The sequence below is a fragment of the Sardina pilchardus genome, chromosome 15, assembly GCF_963854185.1.
Source record: "Sardina pilchardus chromosome 15, fSarPil1.1, whole genome shotgun sequence".
In the NCBI taxonomy this organism is placed as follows: Eukaryota; Metazoa; Chordata; class Actinopteri; order Clupeiformes; family Clupeidae; genus Sardina; species Sardina pilchardus.
This window is the reverse complement of record NC_085008.1, coordinates 22,656,370-22,668,869: the sequence shown is the minus strand read 5'-3', so window position 1 is coordinate 22,668,869 and position 12,500 is coordinate 22,656,370. Positions and strand designations below refer to the sequence as shown.

The window sequence follows — 12,500 nt, the reverse complement described above, 5'->3', positions numbered from 1 at the left end:
TATCAAATCAAGCCCCGTGATTATTAATGCAGACTGCATGGTGCTTGATTAATACACCTATGGAAAGGGACCTGATGAAACCTGTGAATTCACACATCTCCTTCTATCCCAGTTCTTCTCCAGTCTTCTATCACTCCTTTCATTGCCCATCTTTCCATTCTACACTAGAGAAACCGGTTTTCCCCCTGATGAGCATGTGCAGCAGTTGGTGTTTTCCCAGGACACCAGGACATCCAGGATCCTGTTGTCACCCCACCACAACCCGACAAGTCAACAAGAGTGCACATGTAGGAAGAGGGAGGGTGATTACTTTGTGGGTAGAAGCGGGTGTGCACATCTGAATATTTCAAAAAGGGTAAGTGCTGGACTCAAAAAAGCAACAGTAAAAAGGACAGAAAAGTCTGCACACTTGAGCTCCAATCCTTTTTTCTTTTATTCACCACATGTAACGTTTCGGGACACACTGCCCTTCCTCAGACATAAGACACTGCTAGATAGATACCTGTCTTATGTCTGAGGAAGGACAGTGTGTCCCGAAACGTTACATGATGTGGCGCGAATAAAAGAGAAAAGGATTGGAGCTTTAGTGTGCAGACTTTTCTGTCCTTATTTACTGACTACTTTGTGGGGGGGCAACACAGACACCACTGACAGACACTACAGTACATTCTAACTGCAAGTGACTGTAGACAGTGTTGAGAGAATTCAAGTTGACTGACTGATATTTAGCACTTTGTGACACGGACTCGCAAAGGCGAGGTCATCAAGCCGGGTCAACTTAGGGTCAATTTAGTCAAATATTGTGAAACATTCAAATGTGTAAAATATTGATGCTTCATTTCAATACATATAAGATGAGAGGAGGTTCAAACAAAAATAGCACAGTCGAAGAGAGTGAAATCATTTTACCAAGAACTTCGCCCCTCCCCCTCCCCTAAATTTGACCCCTCTACTCTTTGTCCAATATAGCCCTACATTGCAATGTAGACCAATTGCCTGCCTATGGTAAAGTCAAGTCATTATTTAAATGTCTTTTAACATGTGGCCGTGTGGGACATGGGAACAGTAGGCCTACTGAGAAAATACTGTGAATAGTAGACACCAATGAATCCCACTGAACTACACACACATACTGTATGCACAGACCATGGAGGTATTATAAGAACTGGAGAAAGTGAACAAGTCCCGCCCCCATTAATTTAAATAGGAATGCTAGGCTAGTGAAAAGTGCCAAAATTGAAAGATTTTTTCAGGCTTCAACATGGCGTTTCAAGGGGCTTGTTTCCGGTGCCGTTTTACTTAGCCAATTAAGTGCCAGGTTACTGATTGACGTAAGGTACAGAAGGAGAGCTCGTGCTCACACTAAGCTTGTGCATGAGCTGAGAGTGGAACAGTCACCAATCAGCATGAGGAGAAATCGGGAGAAATGACACCGGACATGATGTATTTCTGGAAAATGGCGACGAGGAAGTGCCTTGCTAATCGGCGAAGCTAATCAGTCAAATCCTGACCCCCTGGCACAGACAAACTCACCAAAGCGTAGTTTCTCCCGAGGAAACTCCCACTGGTTGTCATATGGTAGCTGGGTAGGGTCAATGTAGACATAGTTGTTGCCGTGGATACCTTCGATGACTTTCCACTGGATCTGGAATTTGGGCTTCTGTTTGGACCAGATGGAAATGGGTGCCATGACAACGTCAGGAGAAGAATGACACAACAGATAAGGCACAACGACACATGTGCTGTGTGTCTCAAATAAGACTGCAAATGATAAACATGCTACGTGACACCTGCCAAGGCAAGGTAGTAATTCACACTTTGTGTGTCTTATGTCTGTATATGTTTACGTGTATGTGTGTTTGTGTCTTTTCTCAGACAATATATTACATTTTTCCCTGAGTAAAACAAATTGACCAGAGGGCGCACACACACACACTTTAAGACTTTTACTTTAATAGCCTTAACCTAGAGATAATTTCCAACCTTAGAGAAGCCACGGCAACACCCTGTAATTATCTCCTTAAGCAATATAATAGCCTATGTACAGTATGGAAATCGATTTCACAAGGCCTCCCCTCCCCTTTGCCCTCAATGGATGCAGACACCTGCAGCACTAGACATTCCTGTTTTTTCACCTGTTGACATACTAACAACAAACACAAAGTCACAGCCTAAGGACAGGGGAGGTTCCGGCATTTCGCTTTAACATAGTGCCTTAGTGCCTAGTGTTTATTGTTTATTGTCATAAGGTCATGGGCCAGTTAACCCTTAAGAGTGTACCGTCACACCGGTGCGTTTGGAATGTTGGAAAATTAACATTCTAAAGAATATCTGGGTTCATTGAATTCTACATAGAATTTTAGAACGTTGAATTGTTGCGGAATGGAATCTTGTGTTAGAATGTTCAAAACCCACCCTTTTAAAGGTTTTAAAAAGTCAGCCTATAAAAATGTGTGTGTTGTACAGTAGCTCACCTGCATGTACTTGTAGAAGAGCACGATCAGGATGAAGCTGAGAACGGCTGCAGAGGACACCAGGCCAATTAGCAGGGGGGTGAAGAGCTCGTGGGGAACAGTCCGCTCTGAGAGGGGGAAACACCCCAAGCGGAGACAGAGAGAGAGAGAGAGAGATAGAGAGAGAGAGAGAATGGAGAGAGACAGAGAGACAGAGAAGACAGGCAGAGACAGCATTATCACCTGATTTATCTATTGTCACAAGCCTTAGGTGGGGTTCGGCACACTAAGGTGGAGTGGAGAGTTTGGGTGCAGCTCAGATAAGAGCTCCTAATATAAAGGTGATGCTTGACAATGACGGTGCAAAAAGAACAAATGGCGATAACTAGAGGCGTGGTGAGTTGTTCATCATCCGCATGGGCACATCCAACAGCACACACTTAAGCAGAGGAGAGGTTAAACTAAACACTTAAACTAAGGGAGAGGTTAAAAGTAGAAACACTGGGAGGTTTTTGGGGAACAGATTATACATTTGGAATAAGTATCCTTGAATCAAGCAATTTGACACGAGTGGGCGCCAGGCTTGACAACAGTTAACGACCCACAAAGTCTGCCTTGTAGCGTTTATTTCGTGCCTGCTTTTCTTGGTGTGATCTAGATCAGCGGGACTTAGGTGGGGATCACAATTAGCCAGCAGAGAGTGGCAGGTTTCCTTTTGTTCTCTATGGTTCGGCAGCGGACCAGTGACAACACAGGCGTAACGCTAGCGTTGAACAAACAGAGCGTTGAACTGGGTTCAACTTTGAAGCGCAACGTTCGGCTCGTCAATGTCAGTTTTAGAATGTTCAGGTGTTTTGACCAATCAGATTTGTCTAAGAACGTAACAACAAAGATAACCGTCTCTAGTAACAACGTTGACAGCAGCGTAACTTAGAAACGAGATAGAATGTTTTGGATTATTATTATGGTCTGAGTGCTGCGTTGCGCTGGCTGCTACCGCTTGCCACTGGCTAAATGATCCCCGCCTTAAAGAGACACACTTGGAGATAGGCCCAGATGGACTCTCCTGCCTCTTCTCTGTCTCTCTCTCATCATCGGACTCATAAATCAAATCAAATGCTATGTTGAAAACATCGGTGTCTGCCAAATAGCTTGATTTGACGCTTTTTATGAATGGATGAATGTTAGTGTGGCTTAAATAGTCACAATAGATCATTTGAGTGATTACTAGGTGTTAAAAGTCAAGAGTGGCGTTGTGCTGGGTTATCGCCACTTGTGATGACTCGTCAAAAAATGAATAAATTGTTCGACAGGACCTAACTGTTGAATGAAGAGACTGTAAAGTTCCTCTGAATTTGTGAGATTTCATCACAAGGTGCACTGTCACTCACAGTGTAAACGGACCCTAGAATCCACACCACCAACAGCTGTAATCTAGAAGTAGGTCGGGAAACTCGACTCATGCCTTGTAGGTGTGTATGTGTGTACACAGAACCCCCCCCCCCCCCCCCCCCCCCATCATGAATGGTGTTTACAGTAGAGGCCTGCTCATTATTCACAAAAACAGCAGACTAACCCAATCATCAATCTTGCAAAGGGTAAAGATAATTACAGGATGACTTTAGAGTTAGTGGAGAGCAAACAGACAGAGAAGTACTTTATAATCCTCAAGATTAGCTGTGTAGTAGCAAGTTGAGACTTTCTGGTCGAGAGAGAGAGAAAGAAAGAGAGAAAGAAAAGAGAGAAAAAGAAAGAGAGGAGAGAGAGAAAGACAGAAAGAGAAAGAGATGAGAGAGAAAAAAAGTGAGAGAGAGAGAGGGAGAGAGAGAGAGAGAGGACCCTTTGAAGAGCAGTTGCAGCTTTCAGACTCCTCTCTGAAGGGGAGGGCTCTTTACCACCCAGACAGAGGGAAATCCCAGATCCAGGTTTTCCACCCTGACAAACCAGATAAACCGAAACATTGAGTCTCCCATCAGAGCTGAAAAATGACATGCTTGAAACGCACTTATGCCTTCAATTACTCCTACACACACACACACACACACACACACACACACACACACACACACACCACGCCGGCTTTCACCGGCTCTGTCAACTGCAGCCATCCATCGCCCACATGCCAACGTGCGGCTTTGGCGATCAAAGATCCCCTCTGGGCTTGATCCACCGCAGAACAACGCTCGCTGTCACACTGCGATTCCTATACAGGAGGTGTCGCTCCTCCCATCTTGGAGTTTGTCTTATCAGAATGAGAATGCACATACACACCTAGCATGTGTTTGGGCCGAAACATGCAGACTGTGACGACTGTGACGCTTCATTTGCAGACTGTGACGAAGAGACAAAAGCAATCTTGGGCTGAGAAAATAATCTCAGGTGGCAGTGCAAGTGATGGGGGAAATTCCACAGGAGCAGTTCAGTATACGATACGTGCACAATTACTGTGCCATTATGGAAAAAAAAGCTCTTGTTTTCCACAGAAGCTGACAAGCCCGGACCACAATTTATTTGGATTTTTAGGGTAGAGAAAAGCATGACGGAGGCCCTACACCCAGACCCAGAAACCTCTTCATGCATTAAATAATAAACACATGAGCACAATGAGAAGCTTGACCTGGCATGGGCCTGACCGTGCAGTCAGGCCTTCATGTCAGCTCTCGATTATAATAACCCATGATGATAATCGCACATAAACCCAGGGTAGTTTGGTCTCTGTGATCCACAATGTTGTGGATCATGCCACGCTTCTCTTTTGGGCTGCCTTCTCAGCTTTGTGTCTTTGTGCCCATAGCGCTCTTGTATTGTTTCCCTTTACATTTGTTTATGATGTGTTCTGGCTTTGCTGTTCTGTTCTTGGGGGGCTGTGATAAGCTGGCTAATGCTAAGAGGCTTTCTCTCCACTGCAAAGCTGAGAGTGCAGAGTGTGCAGGATCTAATCCACTGTAAACCTGTTAGAGTCTTCTCAGAAGCCCTCCCTTCTTTTCACACCGCACGCTGTCCAAAAAAACAGCCCTCCCTGCCACGCTGCCAAGGCGCCCCCCCCCCCCCAGCCCCTCAGTTCAGATGCCAAACACAAACACACACACACACACACACACACAGAAATCCACACACACACACACACACACACACACACACACACTCTCTCTCTCTCTCTCTCACACACACACACACACACACACACACACACACACACACACAAATGCATGCACACATACAGACATGGTCTCCACTTTACCCAAGTGAGCCTTTCTGCCAGGCACCCCAAGCCTTGAAAACCCCCCTGATATCACCCACCAACCCACTACCCCCCACACATGCCACCCTTGTTTTTCCAAAAAAAGGTGTGTGTGGGGGGGGGGGCTTTCATGAGTTTGTCCTGCTCCACTGAGCCAGTGGCCTCCACTTCAAAAACAACAACAAAATCTCATCAACCACCCACCCCCCCCTCACACACACACACCTACAGCCACTTGCGCTGTTGTCAGTCCCCCATTGCCCAACACAACCCCCCCCCCCCCCCCCCCCCCCCAGGAGATTAAGTCTAACTCACAGGTGAGCCCTCAAGCCTTGAGTCTGCTCGGAGTTTGCCCTGTTCATCTAGAAAACCTTTGAGGGAGCTGCACACTAGGAATGTTGGCGAACGTCTATTTCCGTTCCTCTCATCTACAGCAACCAGGGGGAATGGGGGATGTGTACTGGAGCCAGCGGGAATCACAGAAGACTTTCAACGACTGAAATGAAGTTCGGCGAACTTAACTGAATCAAAAGAGAGGACGCGTTTCATCTCCCGAGGCTCCCCGAGAGAAGCGCGATATGACCTGAGATTGTGAGCCGCGCTAGAGTCAGTTAGAACGACACTCTGCTGGAGAGGGAGATCAAGATTAGGAGCTAATACCGTGTGGCATAGGTGGACTGTGTTACCAAACACTGCCAATTCAATCCACCGCAAACTGTGTTGGCTAGTGTGTGTGTGTGTGTGTGAGGGGGGGGGGGGGCTGAGAAGGGGAGGAAGGAGACCTAGATGGAAAGACAAGGGGTGAAGCAGTGGTCACTGAACCCAGAGCTTTGGGTTTAGATGGTCGCAAATGATGCGATATGGCCTTGGGATGGAACGAGCCGAGGTCGCGCAGCTCTCTGCGGTCTGCTGGGCTAAATAGCGCGTGTCCGACTCCGGGATGAGGAGGACGTGCGGCGGCCAAGCCAGCTCAGCTCCGTGTGCTGCACAGACAAGACCCAGACAGAACGGCCTCACCAGACGCCGACCTCAGAGAGACCTCGGCTCGAACAGATAAAACGATACGGACGAAATGGAAAAAAAAAAAAACTCGTAAGACAAAACGAAAGACAAGGAGTGACTGGAGCGGCGGCACGAGGCGTTCCGTGCCTCTTTTAGTCATGCCACTTTTACGATTCGCCCGATACCTACAGATAAGCCTGGAGACGGACTGATTAAACGTCGTGTCTGAGTCGTTTGTGCTCATAAAACGAATCAGAGATCAAGGAAGGTCAACCGCAGCGCTGGGGAGTGATGGGCGGCTCTGTTGGGCAGCGCTGGGAGCAAACAAAGCAGTGCACTGATGCATTTGGGCGACGCTATGGGTCGTGTGTGTGAAACAGACAGAGAGATTAAGAGGGGATCAAGTTAGATGGGACATGCTTGTGCGTGTGTGTGTGTGTGTGTGTCTGTGTGTGTGTGTGTGTGTGTGAATGTATATATATTCCTGTGGTGGCGTGTGGCTGTCTGGAAGCCAGGGATTACGCATGCCCATACATGTGAGAGTGTGTGTGCGTGTGTGTGTGTGTGTGTGTGTCTGTGTGTGTGTCTGTGTGTGTGTGTGTGTGTGTCTGTGTGTCTATGTGTCTGTGTGTCTGTGTGTCTGTGTGAATGTATATATATTCCTGTGATGGCGTGTGGCTGTCTTGAAGCCAGGGATTACACATGCCCATACATGTGAGTGAGTGTGTGCGTGCGTGTGTGAGTGTGTGTCCGTGCGTGTGTGTGACATCTCACCGCTAATGGCGAAGAGCGTGTAGACCTGCTCGCCCTCCACGGTGGCCACACACTCCAGCGTGGGGAAGTTGCTCTTGCTGATGTTCAGGCGGCTCTCCACCTCGCTGATGCCGAACGCCGGGTTGGACAGCGTCACCGTGACGATGTCCTCCTCCTCCTGGGTGGCGTTGAGCAGCTGTGAGCACCTGAGACGCGGGACACACACCCGATTAGATTCAACACACACTCCTCAGCACAAGCACAACACACGTTCCTTAGTACACACAATGCAATAAAACACAAACACACACTCCTGATTTAAACAAGGCACCACGCCAAGTCCTATATCAACTTTTACTAGAGGTCTTGAAATTCTTTAAATAAAGGTAAAGTGATGTGATTTAAAAGATGCTTTTATCCTAAGCAACAGATACTTTGCAATGTTTGGGTACCAAAACCCCCAGTTTCTTAGGCAGCATTGCTACCGCTGTTTTGTGTTATCGTTGCCTAGCTTTCAGTCGTGCCTTACACCAGTAATGAAGTCTTTGATGTATATTTTGATACGGTTGTCTGGCAACTGTCTGACTGACGCCTGAGCCATTCTAGGGTCGAGCTGCTGCCAAAATCCTCAATGTAAATCAGTAGTGCCATTTGTTTGGAATGCGGCACGCTGCAATTACGGCAGGCATGCGCTGACAGACAGACAAGACGAGATAAAAGCATGTTGTGTTCCACCATCACTGACTAAGACAAAGCACTTTTCCATGAAATGCAGGTCCACGGCCTTCCGTGAGAGATCGTCAGACGGATCCCTGAGAGGCCCACTGCTGGCACAGGGCCTTGCCCTAACCGACGCTGCCGAGAAGAGAAGAGAGGAGAAGAGGAGAGAAGAGGAGAAGAATAGAAGAAAAGAAGAAGAGAAGACAAGACAAGAGGAGAAAAGAGGAGAAGAAGAGAAGAGAGCAGAGGAGAAGAGTAGAGAAGAGAAAATCGATCCTGCTCTGGCAGAACTCCTCGTCAAGCTGTCTTTGCCTCAAGGACACAGCTTTGGATCTGAAACTCGTCCAGCTGCGGGAGGGGTGTTTCATTTTGAAATACCAGAGGTTTAAATGCAGACTCAACCAACTTTTGGCTTTCAAAAGCTAACAGCCTTTTATGGGGTGTTATACATCCTGTATCTCTCTGTGGATCCACTCCCTTTCTGAGTGTGTGTCTGTGTGTTTGTGTGTGTGTGTGCGTGCGTGGGTGCGTGTGTATCACTCTCTCTCTGTGTATGTGTGTGTGTGTGTGTGTGTGTGCGCGTATGTGTGTGTGTGTGCGTGTGTGTGTATCTGTGCATGTTTATTTGTGCAAGTGCATGCAACATCTGCATGTCAGTGTGAACCCTACATGTATACTGCTTACCTACAGGTATCATTAACTATGACATCTGAGAGGACAGATTCTCCTGTGCCACCCAGTTAAACACACACACACACACACACACACACACCATGGTGCCTCCCGAGCGAGGGCCAGCTATAAGCATGTCACGTCTCTGTGGTTGAGTGTGTGCGTGACCGAGGATAGCCCCCCTGTGGAACTGAATGACAATTATGCAGTGACTGGATAATCGCCTCTGACTCATTGTGCTTTCATTGAAGGAGCAGATCTCCCCACACCCCCTCTGGTTGTACTGCCCCATTGGGTAAACGCCGCCCACATGACTTGACACCAGCCAATCACGACAAAGGGATGTAGTGGCAGTCAGGCCACTTCAAGGTGGCGCACGCTTTCATTTGTCAACATAGTGACATCATAGGAGATCACCGGTACATATCTATTCTAATTATAGCCTTGTTGCTATCTCATGTGATTTAAATAGGTCAGGACACAATTGTTTAGGATTTAAATAGTAACTTTAGTAAGTTTGCAATTGTTTTATGTTGATATATGGCCTTAGCTTTTCCCTTTAGATCTCCAAAAGAGATATTGTAGAAAAAGTCGTTAAAATTATATATTTATCATTTTATTTGTAAAAAAGTGATAAAAGTATACAAATACATTAAAGTAAGATGTGTATGATGTTGCTGTTATAATGACACACACATATGTAATTGTCAGCACATGGTGTGTGCATATGTGTGTGTATGCATGTGTGTGTGTGTGTGTGTGTGATTGTCAATGTGGGTGTGCATGCGCATGTATGTGATTCAATGTGTGTGTGTGTGTGTGAGTGCATATGTGTGTGATACTACATGCGCGGCGTGTGTGTATGTGATACTACGTGAGAGTGACTCAATGTGCGTATGTGTGTGTGTGTGTGATACTATGTGTGCGTGTGTGTGTGTGTGTGTGTGTGTGTGTGTGTGTGTGTGTGTGTGCGTGCGCGTGTGTGCCATGTGAGTCACCTGGCATGAGGCTGATCACAGTAATACCATGTGATCTGAGGAGCAGGGTATCCCTCGGCCACGCAACGCACCTGTCCGTCCACGGGGCCCTCATGAGACACGATCTCTGGCTTGCCTGGAAGGTTCAAAGGTCAAGAGTCGAAGATCAGCCCAAGCACGAGACCTGCCATTCTAATCATCCGCCAGGTATATACAGTACTGTAGTTACTATGTAAGTAAGTCTATGTAACTCATTAATTATAATTACTGTAAATGTTGTCACTGTTTTCTCATTTCTACATAACCATTTTGTTGTATTTTTTTATGAATGTTGTATCTACTCTCCTGTTCCTGCATGACAAATTGGAAACACCAGCTGTTTTGATGGAAACTAAGAATGGCGTGTGATTCGCTTACTTATAACGTGGACGGTGAATGTTTCGTTGACAGACGCATCGCCATGGGAGGCCTCAAAGTGGTACATGCCGCTCTCCGACACCTTGAGCCGCACAAGTTTCAGCTCGCTCCTGTAGCTGCGGACGGAAACACAGCAGGAGGAGAAGGCGTCATGGAACATCAAGTGCCAGAGCAGTGACAGCACACCATTTATAACAAAACCAACGCCAGCAGAGAATCATATAGGGTTTTAATACTTGAGTATTTATATATATATACAGTATATTTATATGTAAGCTTGGACGCTATTTTCCACCAGGTCCGTCTGTTTTTCGTCTGCGTTGCGTTTCGTTCCATCTGACGCCTTAAAGGAACTCACTCTTGCCACTCTTGTCAATGTTTACTACCACGGCAAATACGCTACGACACTTCCAGCAGACACTTGCCCCATCTCGTTTCCAGATGTTTCTGGCTCTACCTGTCTGCAATCCATCTCCATTAGATTCAGTGAGCACTGATGCATGACTGTAGAACAGCTGTTCTGATCTGGCAGATCTGGCCGGAGAGGGTTTTTTTTAAAATCTTCTTTCAGGGTTCCCACTCAAACGTAAAAATCCCGGACTTTACCTTGACTTTGCCTGAATGGTTATGGTTATGGGATTTAGGAGACACTTTTGTACAAAGCAACAATTTACCAACCAAAGATTTCAGAGCAGCCAAGTAGCATTAATAAATTGGCATTGACTACACAAAGTTGGACTACTCAAGCAAGTGATAAAGCTAATAACCAAACATACACCAATTCTCTGTGGAATGATTTTTAGTAATGTATTCTGGCAAGTACATTTTAAACTGCAACAAATAAAAATTCTTGACATTGACTTTGCCCCCAAAATGCTACAAATCCCTGACTTTCCAAAAAAACCTGATCTCTCTGGACTGACATGAGCTGTTCACATGGACACTCTAATGAAGCTTGACCATAAAACCAAATACTCAGGCAGTTCATGTGGTATACAGAGTGGGCATCAAATGAGCATCTTCACATCTCTCTCTCTCTCTCTCTCTCTCTCTCTCTCGCTCTCTCTCTCTCTCTCTCTCTCTCTCTGTCTGTCTTTCTGCTTACAGCATGTGTATGCATGTAGATGACCTGTTGGCCTTTTCATGCTCATAAGCCAAGCCATAGATGTGGGTACAGTATATCCTTACCAATCCCATGGCCACGATTGCCATATTGCTTTCATACAACCGCTCTATTACCAGCTAATTGAGTTAAAATACATCAAATTGTTTATTTAGATTTTTGTTCATTCATCCCCCGCCCAAAAAGCAACAGTTCCAATCTCATTGTGTTTGGGTCTGTGTGTGTGCATGTGCACATGTGTGTGTGCATGCATGTGTGTGTGTGCGTGTGTGTGTGTGTGTGTGTGAGAGAGAGTGTGCCCATGAGTAGCAGATTACAGTACCTGTTTCCATGGCTGTGTGTGATGATGACGTGATCGGTGGTGTTCCACAGCGTCTTGCCCTTGTAGCTCCAGGTGATGTTGTGTGGTCTGGGGTACGCCTCGATGTGTGCTCTCAGCGACAGGTTCTCGCCCACCCGCACGCGCACCGTTCGGTTGGTCGTGTCGTTCACGGTGATGAAGCCTTTGCCTGTGCCACACAAACACGGCCACAGCCACAGAGCCATGCTTAACCACAGGACCAGTAAGAGAGCAATACAGCCATTCCAGGTAGTGAATAATTAAACAGCATTTGATCTTCAACATACACCACGGTGAATGGCTTTGAAACCAAAACAAACTTGCAAAACTAAGTTTTACAGTACGGTGAATGGCTTCAAATCCAACTGCAAACAAGCTCTGCTTACAATTATTGTTATGGCTTGTTCTGCGGCTGCACCAATGCAACCACACTTTCATGCAGTATGACTGTGTGTATGTGTGTGTGTGTGTGTGTGTGCGTGTGTGTGTGTGTGTGTGCACAGGTCCCGGAGCTGTCAGTCAGTCCAACTCCTCAGTTCAATTCAGTTCTGTTTAAATGGTTATAGACCCTTTCAACAAGAAATACAATGCATTGAACGTTCTATTTTGCTCCCAAACCACCTCCGCTGCATTAAGATAACATATGGAATGTTAAAAACAGAAACCTTGTGGGTGCGACAATGACACTGATAACGGAACGCTCTGGAAACGCTCTATAAGCGTTCGTCGTGTCGTCGGATCTCACCAAAGACGTCCACCCACACGCTCTTGGCGCTGGTTCCCCTCTCGTTGCGCGCCTCGC

The 12,500-nt window shown here is 46.4% G+C and overlaps 1 protein-coding gene across 1 annotated transcript in view; it reads right to left on the bottom strand.

The window, feature by feature from the left end:
- kita (KIT proto-oncogene, receptor tyrosine kinase a) overlaps positions 1 to 12,500 on the bottom strand; it is a 30,761-nt gene that overhangs the window by 9,690 nt on the left and 8,571 nt on the right. The window contains exons 5-11 of the mRNA XM_062555757.1: positions 12,444 to 12,500; positions 11,681 to 11,867; positions 10,236 to 10,351; positions 9,840 to 9,954; positions 7,471 to 7,655; positions 2,475 to 2,581; positions 1,534 to 1,660 (exon numbers count right to left, since the gene is read on the bottom strand). The exon at positions 12,444 to 12,500 is cut by the window's right edge and continues 115 nt beyond it. Coding sequence (XP_062411741.1) covers positions 1,534 to 1,660; positions 2,475 to 2,581; positions 7,471 to 7,655; positions 9,840 to 9,954; positions 10,236 to 10,351; positions 11,681 to 11,867; positions 12,444 to 12,500 — 894 coding nt within the window. The remainder of the gene's footprint in view (positions 1 to 1,533; positions 1,661 to 2,474; positions 2,582 to 7,470; positions 7,656 to 9,839; positions 9,955 to 10,235; positions 10,352 to 11,680; positions 11,868 to 12,443) is intronic.